Source organism: Arachis hypogaea, chromosome 8, assembly GCF_003086295.3.
Source record: "Arachis hypogaea cultivar Tifrunner chromosome 8, arahy.Tifrunner.gnm2.J5K5, whole genome shotgun sequence".
NCBI lineage: Eukaryota > Viridiplantae > Streptophyta > Magnoliopsida > Fabales > Fabaceae > Arachis > Arachis hypogaea.
In genome coordinates this window covers 31,270,721-31,291,222 of record NC_092043.1, presented here as the reverse complement: position 1 = coordinate 31,291,222, position 20,502 = coordinate 31,270,721, and the positions used below count along the sequence as shown (strand labels likewise).

At 34.3% G+C, this 20,502-nt stretch overlaps 2 protein-coding genes across 5 annotated transcripts; one reads left to right on the top strand and one right to left on the bottom strand.

Moving 5' to 3' along the window:
• Positions 1-187: 187 nt before the first annotated feature.
• Positions 188-2,855, bottom strand: LOC112706967 (dnaJ protein homolog). The gene is made up of 6 exons (XM_025758511.3): positions 2,187-2,855; positions 1,703-1,871; positions 1,468-1,609; positions 1,090-1,366; positions 799-997; positions 188-685 (listed from the first exon to the last, which is right to left on the bottom strand). Exons 1-6 carry the CDS (start codon positions 2,334-2,336, stop codon positions 366-368), a joined length of 1,257 nt encoding a protein of 418 aa, XP_025614296.1. The 5' UTR covers positions 2,337-2,855; the 3' UTR covers positions 188-365.
• An 11,775-nt stretch (positions 2,856-14,630) lies between these two features.
• LOC112706964 (protein IQ-DOMAIN 5) lies at positions 14,631-19,848 on the top strand. Of its 4 annotated transcripts, none has more exons than XM_025758507.3 (7): positions 14,631-14,846; positions 16,058-16,180; positions 16,252-16,491; positions 16,830-17,057; positions 17,465-17,578; positions 18,115-18,577; positions 19,190-19,848. In XM_025758507.3, the coding sequence occupies exons 2-7, from the start codon at positions 16,097-16,099 to the stop codon at positions 19,342-19,344; spliced, it is 1,284 nt and encodes a 427-aa protein (XP_025614292.1). In that variant the 5' UTR covers positions 14,631-14,846; positions 16,058-16,096; the 3' UTR covers positions 19,345-19,848. The 4 variants fall into 4 exon arrangements, with proteins under 4 accessions (XP_025614292.1, XP_025614289.1, XP_072057158.1 ...); XM_025758504.3 differs by having other exon boundaries at positions 19,187-19,848; XM_072201057.1 differs by having other exon boundaries at positions 14,661-14,846; positions 16,038-16,180.
• Positions 19,849-20,502: the final 654 nt, after the last annotated feature.

Here is a 20,502-nt window from a genome sequence, read left to right as displayed (position 1 = left end):
TTTTCCTTTTATATATGTCTTTTTCACTGCAGATATTAACCTCCTATTATTCCCCTCCTCAAATTACTAAATATTCGTCGATACTGTTGAGACCATACACACACAACACAAACAAACAAAAAGAAAGGAGAAAAGAACCGAGAAGAGAAGAAGGTGGCCTGCGGATAGGAGGAAGAAGAGAGTAAAATTGAACAAAATTGATGATATTAGGATGTCCGAACGGAATTACCCTTGGACAATAAATGCTACTCTGTTTGTTTTATCCAAAAATCAGATTTAATCAAACACTAATTTAGTCCGCAGCACACGGCTAAAAATAACATATGAATTGACTGAAGATCAACACTTGTTCTGTATGAAGATCATCACTGCTGAGCGCACTGTACTCTCTGATGACCACCGTGCATATCATCGTCCTCGTCGTATGCCTCCTGCTGAGCCTGTTGCCTCCTCCTCATCTCTTCCTCCATGTTCACATCGTGCAGTGTGGTCTCCTCGCACTCGTCCAGCTCCATGTCAGTCAACTGTGAAGTAGGTTTTGGTGGCAGAACAGCTTCCAAAGCTTTCACCTGATCAGGGATCAGAGATTCAGGAAATTCTACCGAGAAGTGAATGTAAAGCTTCCCCTTCATGAAGGGCCTCTGGTACATTGGCATTCCCTCATCGTTTATTGCCTTGTAAGAATCTGGCATTTCAAGCAAGTTTTAATATCACAAATGAAACAAATCAGAATTTTCAATCATTCAGAAAACTTGGAGGAGCAAAAAAGCACAATGCATAGGTGCAACATTTACGTACCAGGCTTAATAACTTCTCCAGGATTTGACTTGATGAGAAGTTGCCGCCCATCCAAGTGAGTGAGCACAAACTTAAAGCCACACAAAGCCTCAGTCAGGGACAGCGAGTGCTCGACAAAGAGGTCTTCATCCCTTCTCTTGAACTTGGGATGTTCCTTCTGTTGAAGGACAAAGACAATATCTCCAGTGACTGTATCGGGCTGCAAGAAATGCAGAAGATCAAAGTCAGCACAAATCCTTTAGTATATACAATTCAATATCAGTAATAATATGACTTAAATGTTCAACATACTGCTTCATCAGCTTCACCAGGGAATGTAATCTTCTGCCCGTTCTGCATTCCCTTCTCCACATGCACCTCAAGCACTTTCTTCTCTTGGACGACTTTCTCGCCCTTGCATTGTGGGCACCGGTCTTTCTCATTGATTGTTTCTCCAGTACCCTTGCATTCATTGCAAGGATGCTGCATTTGCTGAATCATAGAGGGACCAAGGTGCCTAATGGAAACCTTCATACCAGTACCTTGACAGCCAGCACATGTCATTGAAGCTCCAGATTTCGACCCTTTCCTGTAATCAATTACAAAACAAGCCGTGCACTCTGTAAGAACCAAATGTTGAAAAAAGGGCCAACAAGCATTCAAACCAACAATGCCGAAATCAACACACACCCGTTGCATTTAGAACACAAGACATTCCGTGAAAGAGAAAGCTTCTTGGAAGTCCCAAGGTAAAGGTCCTCCAAAGAGACCTTCAGGGGGTGAACCACATCTTCGCCGCGTCTCTGCCTCCGTCCTCTACTGCCGCCACCACCTGCTCAACAAAACAATTCTAGAAACCTTTAATTTCTTTATTAAAAGCTAGCTTTGACGGCTCCCATAAAAAGAATTGTCCGTAAAACCATACCGGAGCCAAATGGACTTCCCCCGAAGAAAGACTGGAAGATATCAAATGGATCATGGCCACCACCACCGCCACCCATTCCTTCCTTAAGTGCGTCTTCACCATATTGATCATAAATCTCACGCTTCTCCGGGTCACTCAGCACCTCATAAGCATGTGCCAGCTCTTTAAACTACACACCAAAAATACAGAAAGAAAACGTGAAAGTGTAAGGCCTCGTCTCACATGATTTCTCTCGATCGATCACCGCAGCTACCAATAAACAAACTACAGTCATAATCACTCTGGCAAAGTGCAATCTACCACATCACTACCACGTAAACTAATCACAACCGCAAATTAGCAAATCAGAATCGCAATAACATTGAAATAAAAAACAATTATATCCTAAACAATTTCGTCAACAAATAATCACCACTAATTAAGAATCAATTTAAATTATTAATTCTATTCAGAGTTTTCCGAATGGAATCATTAGGATGGCTACCTTCTCAGGATCACCTCCTTTGTCAGGATGATTCTTGATGGCGGCTTTCTTGTAAGCCTTCTTCAAATCGTCCTGCGAAGCCTCCTTCGATACTCCGAGGATCTCATAGTACTTGGTGTTATCGCTCTTCTTTGGCGCCCTCCCAAACATCTTCACAATCTCACAGAACAATCAAATTCAGATCACAATTCAACAGAAACCGATTCCGATCGAGTGATCGATCGAAGAAACGAAACCCTAATTATATTTCCCCCCAAAATAAGGTTGGCGTGGTGTATGTAACTAACTGGCGCGAGAACATGAAGACTCCAGATCTCTTTCTTTCAGAGGAGGTATAAGCGAAGCGAAACACAAGGATGAATTTCTGCAATGGGTATATATAAAGCGGCACGGTCGTTGATTTGATGGACGGTTTGAATCGAATCGTGGTTGTTAGATAGGTTATAGAGAAGAGTCTAGAATAATTTATTTGATTTTATGCTTTTGTGAATTGCGAGTCTGAAGTGAGAAAATAAATATTTAATTTTTGAATTAAAATAGTGTTTTATATGCTATAAAAATGATAAATTTAATGATAATTAACTATTTTATTATTTATTTATGTTTTTCTTTTCTATATTTTTTTTGTGCAAGATGGGGAATTTGTTCTAGATCTTTCTTCCCTCGTTAGCCAGCTTTTTAAATCGTTGTTTATTTTTCTTTTTATGTTTTAGTTTTTTATTTTTGTTTTTATTTTTTATTGTTTTTCAGCTTTTAGTTTATAGCTGTCCCCTCTTCTTGGCGCCAGCCTTGGCTAACGGCTTCGTTCATTTATCGAACTTAGTAGTTAGTACCATTATTACTTGCCAAGGTAGTTTTTATGTGTAGAAGTGATTTTATAAAATTAATTTTAGATAAAAATAAGTTTGTGCCAATAATTTATTTTTGACAATTTTATACTAAAATAAATTTTAATAAAATAAATATTTTTTTAGATAATATTAATTAAAATTATTTTTAAAAAAATATAATATTAAATTATAATATTATTTAGTATGTATATTTATTTTTTTAATATTTTTTAATATATTTTTATATAATATATTTTTAGTATTTTTAATATTTTTATTATTATTATTTATGGTTAATTTTTTTGTTTAATTTAATGTACCTAATAAAATTAATAAATTATATTATAAAAAAAATAATAAATATAATACACAAAAACTACAATTATAAAAATTATAATGTCAAACAAAAAATTAATAAAAAATAAAAATAATAAATAATAAAAAAAGCTCATATAAAAAAATAATAAGAATTCTTTAAATAATACAATAACATGCATAAATGATAAAATTGGTAAAAGAAAAATAAATGTTGAATATTAATGGCTAAAAGTTCGTTAGTGAAACGCAAAAACTAAGAATTGTTGTTTCTTGTAAACGTAGTTTTGAATGCAAAATCATTTCTGCGTTTATAAAGAAAAAATTTGTCAAACAAAAAATTGAACCTTTCAAAAAGCTGGAACATGCTTTTCCCCTTTCAATGTGTTTGTCAAATACACCCAGTACTAACATGTCTAGGATTTCATTGATTGTCCAGCATGAGATTTTACTAAATTACTTATTCCTAATTTACTATTATACACAGTTTAACTAGTGAAATATTTTCATTAGAGAATTAGGAGTTAAAATCTATTTTAGCCCCTGAAATTTTCACTCGACCTCAATTTTGACCTCCAAATTTAAAATTATTCAATTAAGATCTTTAAATATTGGATCGTGACTCACGTTTGTCTCTAGAGTTATCTTCGTTAACGAAGATTTGATGTGGCGCGTTAAGTTACCAAGGTGGACGTGTAATGGTTGAATGATGTGGCAAAAGTTGATTTTACTCAATTTGACCCTTCCAAAGATGTTAAAACCCTAATTTGTAGCCCTCTTTTTCCAAAACGTTCGAAACTTTGCTGAAAATATGATGAGTTCAAGAAGTCAAGCTTCAGGAAGCTCTGAATAGTCACGTTCTCATGGCGCTTCCGTGAGGAACCTTAATCATGGGATATTGGGAAAGATTCTTGATTGGTGTGGTTGTGGAATGCGTCTAGTGGTTCGGTGGTTTGGAACGAATGCCAATCCTGATAGATCTTTTTATGGGTATTCAAATTATAATGTAAGTGCAACGTCTTCTTTTTCAATGTATTTGATAGGTATGCTAAAAAAATTTCTTTTTCTTGGTTGTTGAGGAATTGACAGAGTTTTGGGAGAATGTGATGTGATTTCTTTATGTGACAGATGCCAAGGAAGAACAAAGTTTAGTAGGCAAAGCACAACCTGAAAGCAATAATGAGAGTTGGAAGATGAATTTAGCATGGAGAATTACTTCAATAGAAGCTGAAATTAGGTGTTTGAAACTATAATTTAGTATTTTAAGTTTGGTTATTTATTTAGGTGTGTTTGTGACTGTTGTGTACGGTATAAATATGGTTAAATTTCGATTAAAATTGCGTAACTAATGGTGTATGCGTTTAGGGTTGAATGAAAGTATGGTAGAAAGCAAATATGAAAAAAAAATCATGTTTTAGCTCCTCTGGTATATATGTAATGTTGCAATAGTAAAGAACTAAAGCTAAACATTAAACATGTTAGTACCATTCATAAACTTTAAATCAAATCTCTACATTTAGAATCCAAAAAAAAGGCATGCATAACCAATATCCAAAGGCATTATTTGTTATTAACGGAATAAAATAAGCTGACCAAAATAAACATAATAAAATATGAATAAAATACATCTAGAAAGTCATAAATAGCCAAATATGTGGACATACACATAATCATGTTCCAGTAACACAAGATAAACATAATTAAAAAAGCAACTATCCTAATTATAATAATCTATCACGGCTAAAAATCAATCACTTCTTTCTAGGAGGTTTGAATGCTGGTTTCATCCTTGGTGTAGGGACAAATTTTATAACTTCAGCCATTCTTGAAGATGTTCCAGAACTTTCTCCCTGCATTGGGTCAATACTTGTTGTTTCTAGGACTGGAGATGCTTTTCTCTTTAGTTGTAGTTTGTTGGGTCTCGTTGTAGGAGTTACCTATAGTTGCATGAGTAGAATACAAGTCCAGATCAATTTGAGACATAATTAAACTGAATAGATAATTAAAATAAACCTTAAATCCACAAATATAAGGACAAATTGAATAGTTACTTGTTCTCCATCTTTTAGTTGTGAAAAAAGTGGTTGGGATATCACAATCTCTGAAGGAGCATTAGCATTTGTTGGGACCTCAGAGGTAGCAACATCAGTGGATAGAGTAGGCTTAGCATCTCCTTCTCTACTTTAGACACATCTTTTATGGTTTCATTTACATTAGAAACCCATTTTTTACTTCTTAGAAATTACAGCTGCTACAACAGCAGCAAGGGCAGCTGCAATATCATAAGCTTTTTCGTGGGAGTAGCTTCTTTTCATGTGACATTTTACCCACAATAAATACAAGTAAATTCCTTGTACTTTCTATTTAGTTTTATTACTCCAGTCTTACTTTTCTTACTTCCTGAAGGCTCATCATCTACATCATTCTGTCTTTTCTTCTTTAAAGGACCAGACTTTCTTCAAATTTTGGGTGCTTGAGGCCTACTATACTGAGACTTCTCCCACATTATTTGTCCAGGGATAAAATTTAACAAATGGACATATATTGCTCTATGTGAATCCATGATCAACCAAGTGTGACAATAGTCTTTAGGATTTTCATTCAGTCTAGCTATTGCAACACATGCATAGACACATGGCATGCCTAAAAGTCAGTTTACATCCAATCAGAATTTGTTTTCCAACCAAAAATATTTTACATGAATTCAGAATTCGTTCCAACCAAAAATAGATTACATCCAATTAGAATTTGTCCCAACCTAAATTATATGCCTAACACATTTATTTCAACCAAAAATACAATGCTTACAATAATTCACAATTATAGCAAAAATGTATGTCTGAAATAGTTTATAACTAGTAGCAAATAAGCAACAAAACAAACTTATACCTGTAATATGCCAGAATCTATATGTTCATATCTGCTTCCCCAAATTAACAGCCATGTTTGTTGTCCATCTATGAATCTCAAATCTTTGATATCTATCATCTCCAGACTACACTGGACGCCATTTTTGTGATTTTTTCTTTATCTTTTCTAGTATACTCTTTTGAATAGGAGGTAACCTGCCTATGTGGTATTGCAGGTTCACTTTACTTTTTGCAATTATTTTCATGATCCTCTAGTAGAGTGATTATAGACTTTTCTCTATACTCCTTTATCCTTGCATTGAATACTTCGCATGCATTATTATAAATGTTATCCATCTTAAGACCATGGCTAAAGTATGCCTTGGTCCATGATTTCTTTGGCCATTTGTTCAAGTAGCCCAGGCATCTTTATTCTTTCTCTTTATCTTCTCCATCTTCTGCTCAAAAGCCATGTCTTGTTGTCTCTCTTGCACATTTTCATAACAAGCTTCTCAACCTCTTTCTATTGCTTGTTAAAATTCCTCCACATGTGCCACGCATAAAACATATGATACACTTCAGACATTAATTCACGAACTGCTAGAGTTCACCCTTGCCATAATATGCAACAAAGTTAACCTTTATTGTAATTGAGCCCCAATTAAACCCTCCAAATTCTACTTTATGACCTAACTGAATCCTAAATTTTATATTATGTCCCAACATAGTCCCTCAAAATAGCACTCAAAATTGTTCTAAATATTAAATTTTACCTTTTGCTTGTCCGACATGAAGCACCAACCATTATGAGTGCAATCACCCAGATCATCCAATAGAAGTTCTAAAAACCATCATCAATTGTCTTTGTTCTCGACCTCTACAATGGCACAGGTGATGACATATATGTGGTTGTTGGCATCTTGTCCAACTGCGGATAGGATTTGCCTCCAAAGTGAGTCTTAAAAAAGGTTCCATCTAACCCAATTAGAGGGCGACATCCAGCCTTAAAGCATTTCTTGCATCCATAAAAGCATATGTACATTTTTTTGAAAATTGGATCTCCTTCAGGCTGTGGCTTCACTCCTATTTTAAAAGTTGAGCCAGGGTTACTTTTCAAAAGAGTCTCTGCATAGTCTCTAACAAGTGTGTATTGTGCTTCCACATCCCTATAAACAATGTTTCTTACATCACTTAATGCTCTAGTCAGAGAGGACTTATTCAAGTCAAGATCACACTTCCTCTTAAAATAATCAGACGCTTCTCCATGGTTTAGGTTAGGATATTTTCTTATTTTTTTTTTACCAGCTTTGAGGCAAGCCACTTTCTGTTTGCTGCCCTATTCTTAGTCCTCCTAGCACATATGTGGACATTGTTGAATGTCTTCATCTACCAACAAATTTTTTCATGATCCATAGAAGTATATGCAACCCAATTACAACCCTCTTTCTTGTATTTGCAAACAGCTCTCACCCTATAACTCTCACTCCTTCTGAAATTGATTTGCCTCCCCTCTTGTATGGTAAACCCCCTCACTACCTCAATAAAGTCATGTTTCGTATTAAACTTTATTCCCGACCTCTAATTTTAACTCTCCAAATCTTGCTCCCTCCATGAATATTGGAAATGCATCATCATCATCCACATCAGATTCTTTATCTGAATTAGGTGGGGCCTTCATCTCCTAAAAGTGCCATGAATCATTTCCATCAGAATCATTGTGGTAGACATCAAATGTATCATATGGTGCCTGGACCTCACTGGCTTTTCCTAGCACTCTACCCAAATCAACTTCTTTATCAGAATTCTGAACTATCAGCTCATCTTCATCACACAAGTCTTCAAGACATATCTTTGATTTTCCCTTGTTTTTCTTGATTTTCAACTCCCAAATTCTTGATGCAGTCACCTCAGATTCAAAATCATCATCACTTGAATTCTCAAAAGCTTCAAGTCTAGGTCTATAGAGCTCATCTTCCACACTCTCGTACGAGTCACTATTGTCATTGCTTGACAAGTCACTGTAGGCACCTCACCAACAACCTTCTTTCCTTTGGGTACAAATCTATAAGCTGATCTTGTCACTTATCTTGTAGTGATGTTGTGTACTTCTTGGCAGCACCTGTATTTAGAGTAGTCTTTAACTTCTTTATGACACTTGTAGTGGTAGTTGGAATGGACTTCTCAGGTTTATTGGATTTTGAATTAGAAAAACATGGTCTGAAAGGAGGTATTGATGTGGGCTAAGTTGGAGGTGCATAAGTGGTGGGCTGGCTGGAGGGACAAAAGTGGGCTGGGCTAGAGGTGTAGAAGTGGGCTGGCCTGGGGAATTGGATGTGGACTCCTCATGAAATGTGGTCATTGTTGGTTGCTCAGGAGGTCTGGAAGTATTTTGTCCAGGAAGTGTGTTTGAGATACATGATGATGGATTTGAGATGATGTCAGATACAGGGGTTTTTGGATGAGGGTCATCTCTATCAGTTGTGGAATCTCATCACTTTCAGCATCAGAAATTCCATGCTCAAGGTACACATGCACTACACCTTCATTATTCTTTACATGAAAGCACATTTCCAGCAACTCCTTGTCATGTGAGAATGGTCTTAATCCAGTCTTCAAGAACCTCCCAGGAGCTAGCCACTAGCACTCCTTCAAATTGTCATATCCAAGAGCCTTGTAGTAATTTCTTATTAAGAACACATTCATTGTATCTTTCTCTAGCCCAAACAACTGTGCAATGTGGTCTTTGACATTATTTTTTAACTACAAATTTCTAAATACAAGCAATAACGCACACATAATAACATTTATCCAAAGACAATAAAAGATACAAATGACATTCTTTTATTCAGCAGCAAAAACAGAAAACAAACCCTAGCCTTATTCAAATGCAATAACTTACAATACCCTAGATATGGACAACAGATTGCATACAAAAATACAATGCAAAACAAAAATAAAAATGAAAGTCAAGAACGGGGTATCAAGAAATTGAAAAGAAAACCTTTCACTTCCTAACCTGATCTTCGCCTTTTCTTTTCATGCTAATGCTACTTGTTCAACAACCTCGCCCAACAGTATGATACACGACGAACGTTACTCGCACTTCTGATTCTCCTTTCTCACAGTCAAACATGTGAGAAGAACAAAAATGTAGGAAAGAAGAATAGAAGAAGAAGACAATGAAGAAGTATAACAACCTAAATTTTTGAAACTGTGATCGTAAATTATTTATGATCTATTTTATTAGTTTAAACTATTTATTTAGAAACTATTTTAGTAGTTATAATCAATTTGATGATAATTACTAAAATAGTTTCTAAATAAATAGTTTAAACTAATAAAATAGATCATAAATAATTTACGATCAGAGATTCAAAAATTCGGTAACGGTGCGTACCGACACCTCTATGTGTACGCTCACTTTTGAAAATCTCTCTGGGTATGCGCACGCACACCCCTGTGCATATGCACATGCTCTGTTTTACAACTTAAACTTTGTTTTTAAACTATTTCATTTTCTCAACAAATTTGTATACTTCTTTGACACCTAATTAAGACTCTTGGGCTTAATATTGGGCATTAAAATATGGGAAAGGTCTTAGGAGATTTTATTTGGTATTAGTTTGAAAAGTTATAAAACAGAGGCTTAGGATTCTGGTGTACTGAGGATGGGTCTGGTGAAATGAGAAGGGAGAAAGATACTTGAATTGAGAAATTGACGAACTGATGAGTTCGGAATGGAAATGTTGAATTGACAGTGGTTGAAATGAGTTGAGGACTCGGGATGAAATGATGGATCCATGATGTACTGAAAATGTTTTCTGAAAAACCACTGAATTATTGTTTATATTGAGATTGTTGAGACGCTATGCGCCTGGCAGGGACTGTTGTTAATCCCGCCTGTCGAGGTAGCGGCGGCGGCGTAAGGACGGTAGTTAATCCCGCTTACGTTGAGATGTGAGGTCTGTGGCAAGAGTATCCCGCTCGCATCCCTTCGGATCACTAGAGTGTGCAGGCACAAAATCCTGGATGGTGTTCCGAGCACCATATCTCAGAGGTTCCCAATTATGATTCCGAAGGGCGACATCTCCATGGAGATGTGTTGGGTTGGTAGTTGAACCGGCAATGTGATATCACAGCCAATAGGACAGGCATTCATCATATGCATCTTCTATCAGTTTGTTTACTTTGCCGACTTGTAATTGCTTGCCTATTTGTATGGCATGTCTAATTGCCTACTTGAATTACTTGCCTTATATGCATATACTTGTGTTTTACTTGCATTGATATTGTCTGTGTTTTCTACTGGGATTGAGGAGGTTCGGAAGGCGGTGGCGATGGGATCGCATGGAGGATAGGTTGGTGAAGGCTGTGGGACAGCAGAAAACTGTTAGACTAGAAAATCCCTTAAGTTAGATTACCTTTTTTATACTGTTAAGGTTTTAAGTTATGGTTTTAATTTATGCTCTATTATTTTAGTTATGCTTTAAGATAAATCTTGTGATGGATATAAAGTTATAGAATTGCCTCTGGCATCCCGGGGTCTTATATCTTACATCACTGGGCACTGTTACCATACTGAGAACCTCCGGTTCTCATACCATATTTCTGTTGTTGTTTTCAGATGCAGGTTACAATCCACCTTAGTGAGTTGCTTTGGTGGTGACAGAGCGGATGATCTCTATCTGTTTTGGAGTCTTTTAGCTTATTTTGTATTTATCTCTCATCTTTTGTATTTTACTTTTGCCAATAGGCTGATTTTGAGAGAAAAACTGTAAAAGTTGTTTTTAACTGTCAGCTTTCTGTATGGTTTGTATATAACTAGCTGGTTTAAACTCTGCGAGCCGTGGCTAGGCCTTTATATTATTATACTCTTATCTTTTGCTATATCATATATATATCTTGTGCGTTAAGTTTGTAGCTTCGTGAGTACGTTTTGCGCTTTTAAAATCCGGTTTTTGAGCTATATCTTTCATCGGGCTTCTAAACTATATTATTTCTTCTATATATTATATGTATGAGCTTAGAACTGTCGTAACCTCTGATTAACCTTTGCTTTACGACGCGAGGTAAGACTTAGGGTAATTAGGGTGTTACAATGGGCCACTAGCATTGTTGCAGTCTTGGATTTTTTGGTGTTTCCCACATTCAGCCAAGGGGTTTGACACCATTATTTGGCCGCTTGCATTGAGGTGACTACTTTTTATAAATGAGGTTTATAGTGCATTAATTCAAAAGCCTTTTTATTCTGATAAATGAGCTGCCTTTTTATAAATGAGGTTTATAAATGATAGAATTGATGCACATATGATATGGTAATCGAGCTGCCTGTGATTAATGGATATCTCTGTTGTTAGACATGTGTGCGGCCCATTGTACTTCTAACTTCCCATTAGCCTTTTCTCTGCCGCATGGTATCAGCCAGTTACATTCATTTCCAAACTGTACACACTTTCCATGATACTTTAATTGATTGGACTCAAACACTTTGTATTCAACACCCTGACGAATATTATAACTCTTCACTGTCAGTACAGCTTCCTCTTTGCTTTAGAACCGCTGGCCGATTTCAAACTCGTTCGCGCCAAGCATCCCAAGCCCGTCTCCATAAATAGTAGAGAACTGTTGATCTGAAAATGCAAACTGATTCATTGCCTCAAGATACAAAATAGAGAAGTGTGGAGGGTATTGTTGTGTTTGAGAGCTTGACTGGACTTGCGATCTTCTGATAGGTGTTGTATCTTCCTTTTCGAATATGTTGTTCTGCTATTTATATTGTAGTTGCTAGTTTGTCTTAATAATTGATTGTAGCTAGTTCTCTTTTGACTGGTTTGTTTGTTAGACTCTTTCCCTCACTTCCTTTTTTTGGGAACTAGTGAGTCTTGTGCAGTGGCGGAACTTGAAACAAAATTTTGAGGGGGCTAGATAGAGGATAATTTTCAAGATGTTTTTGATATGGACCCATTTAAGATAAACTCGTATAACCTTATCTTTCTGGTTTGGGTGATATTGCTAAATTTAAAGCCGTTTTCCAAGGTCTCGTTCCAAAAAATTAAGGTCAAGCTGATCAGATGTAACTTTTTAAACTTTTGAAGATCGTATCTCACTTTCTTCGTGATTCATTAAAGTAGAAGAACAATCTACAGGTGTTGATATTATAAAAGTTATATGTTCTTCTTTTTAAATATTAGCTTTCCTCTTAAAAAATGCATCAATTCTTTGATTTTTTTATTATTTTATATAAAAATTTGAATATATAAAGAAGAAATTAGAAGGACAAATATTAAAATTTATAATATTTATTGAATTTTTTATCAATTTATACAAATACAATAATATTAATACTTATTTAATATTCTATTATTTTTATCATATAAAAAATTAATTTAAATAAACAGTAAAATATAAAATAATATTAAATTAAATAAATAAAAAAGATCTAATTTTTTATATTTGAACTTAAAAATAGATGGAGCGTTGTTTATTGAACTTATTGGATACTTTAATTCATAATAAATTATTTAACCCAATTAAACTATTTTTTATCTTTTAAAAAAGTACTACTAATTTTTTATAAAAAGTTGGGGGCCATGGCCCCTCTTGTCTAAACTAAGTTCCGCCACTAGTCTTGCGTTATAAAAAAAAAAAAATTGGTCCATGACCTTATTTTCGTTACAGAATTGTTAACGACATATTAAAATGAACTAACAGTTATTAGACTTTCTAACAGCTATTTGATATAGTAATTGAAACTTTTATATCTCAATTTTCTCTCTATAAAGTCATTAAAATCATAATCCTAATTTTATTTAGAGGTTTTAAGGGTTTTTTAAAGAACAGATTAAAGTAAAAAGTTTTACTTGTCACATTAGATATCTGTTAAAGAATCTAATGTAGCAAGCGTCTAATCTATCTCAACACGTAGAGAATAGTCTAAAGTGTTTTACGAATGTCATATTAAAAGACTAAATTAAATAAATTGAAATTTTTACAAACAGATTGAAACATGAGTGTAATTTTAAAGACCAATCTAAATATTAATTCTTAAAATAATTTTTTTTAGTGTGACACTCTTAAAATAATTTAATATTTTTATTTGTAAAGACGTTTTTAAAAGAATAAGAGACCAATATATTTCCAAGCTAACCAAATCCAAAATTGATCTAACCGATGGTTGCAATTATTGAAAGATAAATTAGAAAAATGATTATAATTTTGAAAAGAAAACTGAATAATGAAAGCAGCTCTGAAACTTTCAAATTAAAACAAGTTGCTTCACTTTGGATGCAAATGAGCACTTCCATAAATAAACTAAACAATAAACATGATTATATGGGGTCAATTCATTGAAAATAAATTAAGAGTTGGATTAGATATCATAAAGGTGGGGAACTCCGTTTACGGGTGACACGACCCCGTGATTAACTCCTTCGGAATTTGTCCCTCCCCCACCACACCCGTTGACAGCTATACGTCGTCGTTTTCTGCCCCACAAATGATTATTGATATTCCTTGATTTGTTTCTTTTTTCAATTAGAAGTTTTTAATTACTTTTAAAACTTTAATTAGACCATTTATAATGTTAATATTAATTAATATACCCGTTAAATTAAATATCTATTTTTCTTCACTTGCGTATAATTTTTCAAAAATGTTATGTGAGTATCAGAAAGTATAATTAAATTAATCATCATGTATTATATTGATGCATATTTATAGGCATTTTATTTATTTTAAAAGATGAATAATTAAGTTTCATTATATTGTTTACAAAATTTTGTTATATATTTAAATCCAATTTAATTATAAACGTGAATATGAGATTATACCATATTTCTATGAGTGATTATTGGTGTTATGACATTCATCTAGCGTTTTTTATTTTTAATATTAGAAAAGAAAGATATATTTTGTTGTATCATAGAAATGAGGAATGTATCATACAATTATTAATTTTTTTTAGTTATCTTTCGTGCATATTAGATGTCTAGAAGATGAGATACATTTAGGCTATCATTATCGAAATTTTTAACTATTAATTAGTTACGATTTATCAGTGGCTTTTCGTCGTACGGTATATGTCACTAGAATTTGACTACTTTTATTAAGTTTTTAATTGACAGACGGTATTTTTATTAAAATTAATAATTGGGAGGCATCAAATAATAATTTAATTAAATATATTAAATTATTTAATTATTTTTAATTAATAATTTTATATAAAAGAATTACATGTAAATTTTTGTTATGTGTAAAAATAATTTTCATATATTATATATTCGATTTGATGAGAATTTAAAATGTCTTATATTCAATTAGGCATTAGGTATAACAAGATTAATAAATAAATTATACTTAAAAAATAATTTAAAGAAACAACAAATTAGTATTATTCTAAATAAATTATTATTATTATTATTATTATTATTATTATTATTATTATTATTATTATTATTATTATTATATCTTTTTCCACATCAAAACAAAACACTTCCTTAGCTTGAGCTCTGTCCACTCCCAAGTTCAGATAGAAATCCTCTCAAGCGGTGGCGAGTGATAACTCGGCATCGGCATTTGACTCGCTTGACTCAGTAACGATTCAACCTTTCTTATCTTCTCCGAGGACGAGTTCACTCAGTTACAGCTTCTCTCCCTATGAACTTCAGGTGATTTTTGCTTCAATTCTGCGATCTAGGGATCTACACGAACTTTTTATTGTCTTCTTCCTTTTCCGCTCTTCAGATTCAAAATTTAATTGAACTTAGTTTGTTTTAAAGTAAACCAAATCTATCTGTCGCGGATGTGATTAATGAGCAACCTATTAATTGTAGTTATCATTTTACTTACATGTCATAATCTCGATTGATGAAATTTGTACTAATATCTGTCGCTTTTATGATCCGTTTTCTCTGCTTCGTGTTTCCTGTAATAATTCAAGTTTATAAAATTACGATTACTTGCACTGTTGCACATGGATTTGGAAAAAGTACACAGTTCTTTTCACCTTCCTTTTTTCCCTTTTTTTTTTTTGTTTAGCTGGGATTACTATTTTTTTTTGTTTATGATTGGATGTTGTCTCTGCAGTGTGTTTAACAGCTAATTGTATTTTTGTTCTTGGTATAAATTATCAAAGGCTTTGGTTCTATGTTACTTACGATATTGTTTTGAGCACATATTTAGCATTATTCCTATATTGTAGTGTAGTGTAGAGTTCTTCATAGCATTTCGCTATTTCGGGTTCCTGTTATCATGGCATTGAGAGAATACCTTGTGTGTTTTGATTAACAAATTATGCACCATTCCTTATAGCACCAAATTTTGTTTTTGATATTGGAGCTGTTCAACCCGTGAGTGCCATGTTTTGTACATATAGTCCAAGTCCTATACAAGGATAATGTCTTGATAAAATATTGTTTAGGTTTGAGTCCAACGGTGAAAAGGAAAAAGACAACTAGTCATTTCACAAGGTGCACTTTCACCTTATGTTTAGCTACCTTGTTTGCCTTCAACTTAAATGAATCTGTTTTCCTGTATTAATCATGCTTTTCAGTGATTCGAAACTGCTTATGATTACTTAAAAGTTAAAAGCAATGTTCTTATGGTTTATCTTATCTAGTGAATTGCTAGCATTTTGGAAAAAAAATCCAAGAAATACAGACCAATATAGATTATGAAGCTTGAAAGGAAGGTGTATTACAGTGATAGGATTAAATAAGTTGTAATTTGTATATAGATGTTTTCATTTAAGCTTGTACTTTGACAGTTTGCTACCTGCTTCATCGTTTCCATAGCTTATAGTTGAATATGCCCATTAAGATTGTATATGAATTATGATCAACTGATTTTTCATTAACTAGGCCATGTAACACTTTTCCAGGCTTGCACTCGATCGAGATAAATTGAATTTTCACTGACAATGGGTGTCTCAGGGAAATGGATTAGATCATTGATTGGTCTAAAGAAGTCTGAAAAGGCAGAGTCTTCTGAGAAGGACCGAAATGTGAGTATCTCCTTCGTCCTCTTTCTCTCTCTCCTTCTTATTCCTAAGCTTTCCTTTTTCTCAATGATCAGAAGGTTGGCAAGTCTCGGCATCAAAGAAAGCATTCGATTGAATTTGATAATGGTAAACTTCAAAATGAGCTTGATGATGATGTGACTCTGCCTATCAGAGATGATAATGATCGTTCAAACTCCGATGTCCATTATTCACCTTCTACTTCTCAACAAGCTCTTGATACTGCACATAATCACCAAATAATGAGGGAAGAATGGGCTGCCATTCGCATTCAAACAGCATTTCGAGGATTCCTGGTAATTTTTCTATATCGAATTGGCTTATCTTATCACGAATAAACTGAATTCTTTTGAATTCTTTAAGTAACAGACAAGAAGAAGGAAAGAACTGAATTGTTTGTTTATTATTTTTTTTTATATGCATGGAATATACATTCTGAAAAATTTGTTGAATTAAAGACAATACTGTATTGTGGTTGAATAGAAGTGACTTATATCTACCTATTTATCTTGCTTCACATCTATTTGGAGGGTTGGTGTTTTCTCTTTACTTTATGGCTTAGTAATATTCTATTAAGAATCTTACTTATGTCGCCAACAACTTCAACCAAGCTGGAACTTGTTGTATGTATCAGGCCAGAAGAGCACTAAGAGCTTTGAAAGGATTGGTAAGGCTTCAGGCCCTTGTAAGAGGCCATGCAGTAAGAAAACAAGCTGCAATAACATTGCGTTGCATGCAAGCTTTGGTGAGGGTTCAGGCTCGTGTTCGGGCAAGGCGTGTCCGCTTGGCATTGGAGAGTCAGAATGAACAACAGAAAGTTCAGCAGCAGCTTGCAAATGAAGCTCGTGTTCGAGAAATAGAAGTAAGGACTAAGGAGCACTACTCTTAAAGTGATGTTGCTTTGTTAATGAGGAATATCTATCTCCTTGATTGTTTTTTGGTTTATATTATTATATCCATTCACCATGGAGATCAGGAGATGAGTGGTTCAATTGTTTTGATTAAGATTTAGGAATGAGGATCTGCCTTCTCCCTTTGTGGTCCTCATTCACAAGCCCAATTGCAAATTTCCAATCATTCATTTGACCTTACATGATATAGTCGTTTATATCAAATGGCTTGTTGGCATCTTCTGGGTACTCTGTCATTCTTGTATGTCTAATTTAATTGAATTCCAGTTTCCTTGTTATCATTTCTGTCCAAGAAACCTTTTAATAATGGCAAATAGCAGCTAAGATTCCATTCTATAATCGTACTTGTGCAATACAGGAAGGCTGGTGTGACAGTGTGGGATCTGTAGAAGAAATCCAAGCTAAAATATTGAAGAGGCAGGAGGCTGCAGCTAAACGTGAGAGAGCCATGGCATATGCTCTAGCTCATCAGGTAAAGACCCATTGAGCATGTTGAATTATGCAGGCAGTAGACATCATACTCAAAATTTTCTTCAACTTGCATGTACAAAATTCTGAAATTCAAGAGAGAATCATTAAAAATACCAATCCAGCTCAAATCCTTGCTGTATTTAAGCTATTCTCAGTCATATGACACTAGTGATTGCTTATTTTATCCTATGAAATTTTGGATTCAAGCCGAGTTCTTAAAGCATTATTTAAGAGGTTCTTGGGTAATTTAGATCTCTGTTTTATGTCTAGTTACATCTTGAACACAACTTTGCATATAAAATTATCTATATGACTTACAAGTACTAAGCACAAGATATATTTCTGAACCAACCAATTTAAACATAATTTTATAAACATTAAACAGTAAACCCCTAAAAGTAAAATGACTGCATAACTGTTGTTCAATAATTTCCCCATCATTTGATCACTGGCTTTGTATTGTCTGATCCATTTCCATTTTGTATTCTTTGATCTACATGCTCCGGGTATATATTTATAGTTTTTCCTCCTTGACAGTGGCAGGCAGGATCAAGACACCAGGCTGCTTCATCTGGATTTGAACCAGATAAAAGTAGCTGGGGCTGGAATTGGTTGGAAAGATGGATGGCTGTTCGTCCTTGGGAGAACCGTTTTGTTGACACTAATCTAAGGGAGGGAGCAATGGTACATGAAAATGGAGCAATGGATGGTAAAAATGGAACCAGTGCTAACAGCAAACAAATTCTGTCAAACAATCATCAAAAACCTGCAAGTCAGAAAGCTGGACCGGTTCTTTCCGATGGCTGTGGTTCTTCACCTGGTAAGTCAGCAGGCTTGCAGGAAGTAGTGAACATTCAGGCTGTTAAGCCAAATGGTGAAAATGCTATTGAAGAAGCCAATTCAAAACCCAGGATTGGGTCAAGATCTCGTAGTAATCCAAAGGAGAGAACCTCTCAAGGAGATAAGCAGGCCAAAAAACGATTATCTCTGCCTAACAGCGGTGAGTTTGTTATCCTTCTCTGCATTTTTGTCCTTTCCTGTACACTGGGGATCAGACTGCGCCTTTACAAGAGGCTGAAAAAAGAGAAAAAAAAAAAAACCTATTGGGTGGACAAACCCAATAATTGCATTCCACTTCAGCCAGTTCTTTCACTTTTAGAAGAGTAATGCTCCAAAGGACCCACAACTAGGTGACCATAAAGTCATCATTTACAAATGTAGGGCAACATCGTAGAAAACAGATGATATATCTTGGAAAAATGTGTATACCTGTTTTGGCACTCATTAATTTACAAGTATTAGACATCTCTGCTGAAGATTCATTCTATTCATACCCCACATTATAGGTTGAAAAATTCCTGCCTTTGTTAATCTAATCTCCTAAAATGTTACTTAGGAATAAGGTTATCTACTTGCCAAGTCGCATTGCATCATTCAAATTTGTAGAGTGAATTAGTTTGCATTTTTTATTGCATACTTCATGTAAATATCATATTTGTTCTAAAATTCTTGCGTAGATATTAGCAGAATGAGCAATGCCAAAATCCATTTTGCAATTATGTTAGGATAGGAACAGCCATTTCTAAATCCTATTTCTGATTGACATTAGCAGGGGGAGGTCCTGGGGCTCAAACAGCAAGACATCCTAATAGAACAAATGTCAAAGGAACACTCAGCGCCCAAAAGCTCGGTAGGGATAAACCTAAGGTCAATGGAAGAGGGGATGTAAATCTTACTCAGCCAGTTCCACAGCATGCAGGTATGTAATTTCAAGAATCCCAAGAGGAACTGCTCCATTTGTTCATTGGGACATGTCCAGTTTTTGGTCTGTACATATAAAAGCCAAGCATTGAGTGGTTACTTGCAATCGTCACTTACCAAAAATTCCTTCATGAAGAAGACTTTGATGTGGCTGTTCGATTTTGATGATAATGATATAGGCTTCTGTTATGATGAGAATAAGATATTTCCGGTTGATTCACGTCTTTGTTGTAATTATTTGGTATTTATTGTTCAGCTACGTGATAATGTGGTGGTGTATTTATGCTCAAATGTATTCCTTTCAGTGTGGGTTGCCTTCCATATATTACTGTGGTTAAGCTATTGTTGTATTCTTCTGTTAGCTTGGAACACAAGGCATATACTTAAGTGGAGTTAGTTGAGTTAATTGCATGAACCTTTGCCTCCTTTCAAGTTTCAAACCGAAGTGCTTCATCTATGTAATAGTCAAATTAGTAGTGTTTGAGAGTTTGAATGAATGGGTTGCCCTAAGATGACTACAGTTCGTTTCATTTATTTATTTATTATTGTTATTATTATTATTATTATGTTCAAATCTTAAGAACGCTAACAAATGAGCATGAAATTTAATTTGGTGATATATGCAGATTTTGGTTCTCTAGTAGTCAATTTCCGTACAATAACTACATAGTATTTTTATTTATTTCTTTTTGGGGGAAAAATAGTTTCATCAGAATTACGAGTGTTTGGGGAAACAAATGAAATCACCGTATAATAGAAGGCTGATATTTTTATGTTGAGAAATAGTCTACAAGTAGTATTTGAAAGTTATAATGATAAGTAGAAGTTGATTATTTCAATGATTTTGTAAAATTGATTTCAGGGATTAAATATGAAATAAAGCATCCATTCATTTATCATTTTTTAAATTTTATTATACAATTTTTTCCTAAAGAAGAATTTGGTAAAGTTTCTTTTTAGTTAATATATAAATAGATGAGTATTAAGATGATCTTTCCAGTTTCCAAGAACACACACATTTGTCTTGACATTGCATTGCTTGTCATCTCAGAAGGTAGGATGGGTTGATGCTCTCCACGTTCAGATCTAATCTTTTTTGGGATGATGTCTGCTCTTACCCTCTTCAAAGTCAACACATCAAGCTGTCACTCTGAGTTATGTTTA

Coding starts and splice junctions, on each gene's coding strand:
- LOC112706967 (XM_025758511.3), bottom strand. CDS start 2,336: ATGTTTGGGAGGGCGCCAAAGAAGAGCGATAACACCAAGTACTATGAG. Junction 1,367..1,467: donor TTGTGTTCTAAATGCAACGG/GTGTGTGTTGAT, acceptor AATTGATTACAG/GAAAGGGTCGAAATCTGGAG. Junction 998..1,089: donor CTGGTGAAGCTGATGAAGCA/GTATGTTGAACA, acceptor CATTTCTTGCAG/CCCGATACAGTCACTGGAGA.
- LOC112706964 (XM_025758504.3), top strand. CDS start 16,097: ATGGGTGTCTCAGGGAAATGGATTAGATCATTGATTGGTCTAAAGAAG. Junction 17,058..17,464: donor CTCGTGTTCGAGAAATAGAA/GTAAGGACTAAG, acceptor TGTGCAATACAG/GAAGGCTGGTGTGACAGTGT. Junction 17,579..18,114: donor CATATGCTCTAGCTCATCAG/GTAAAGACCCAT, acceptor CCTCCTTGACAG/TGGCAGGCAGGATCAAGACA.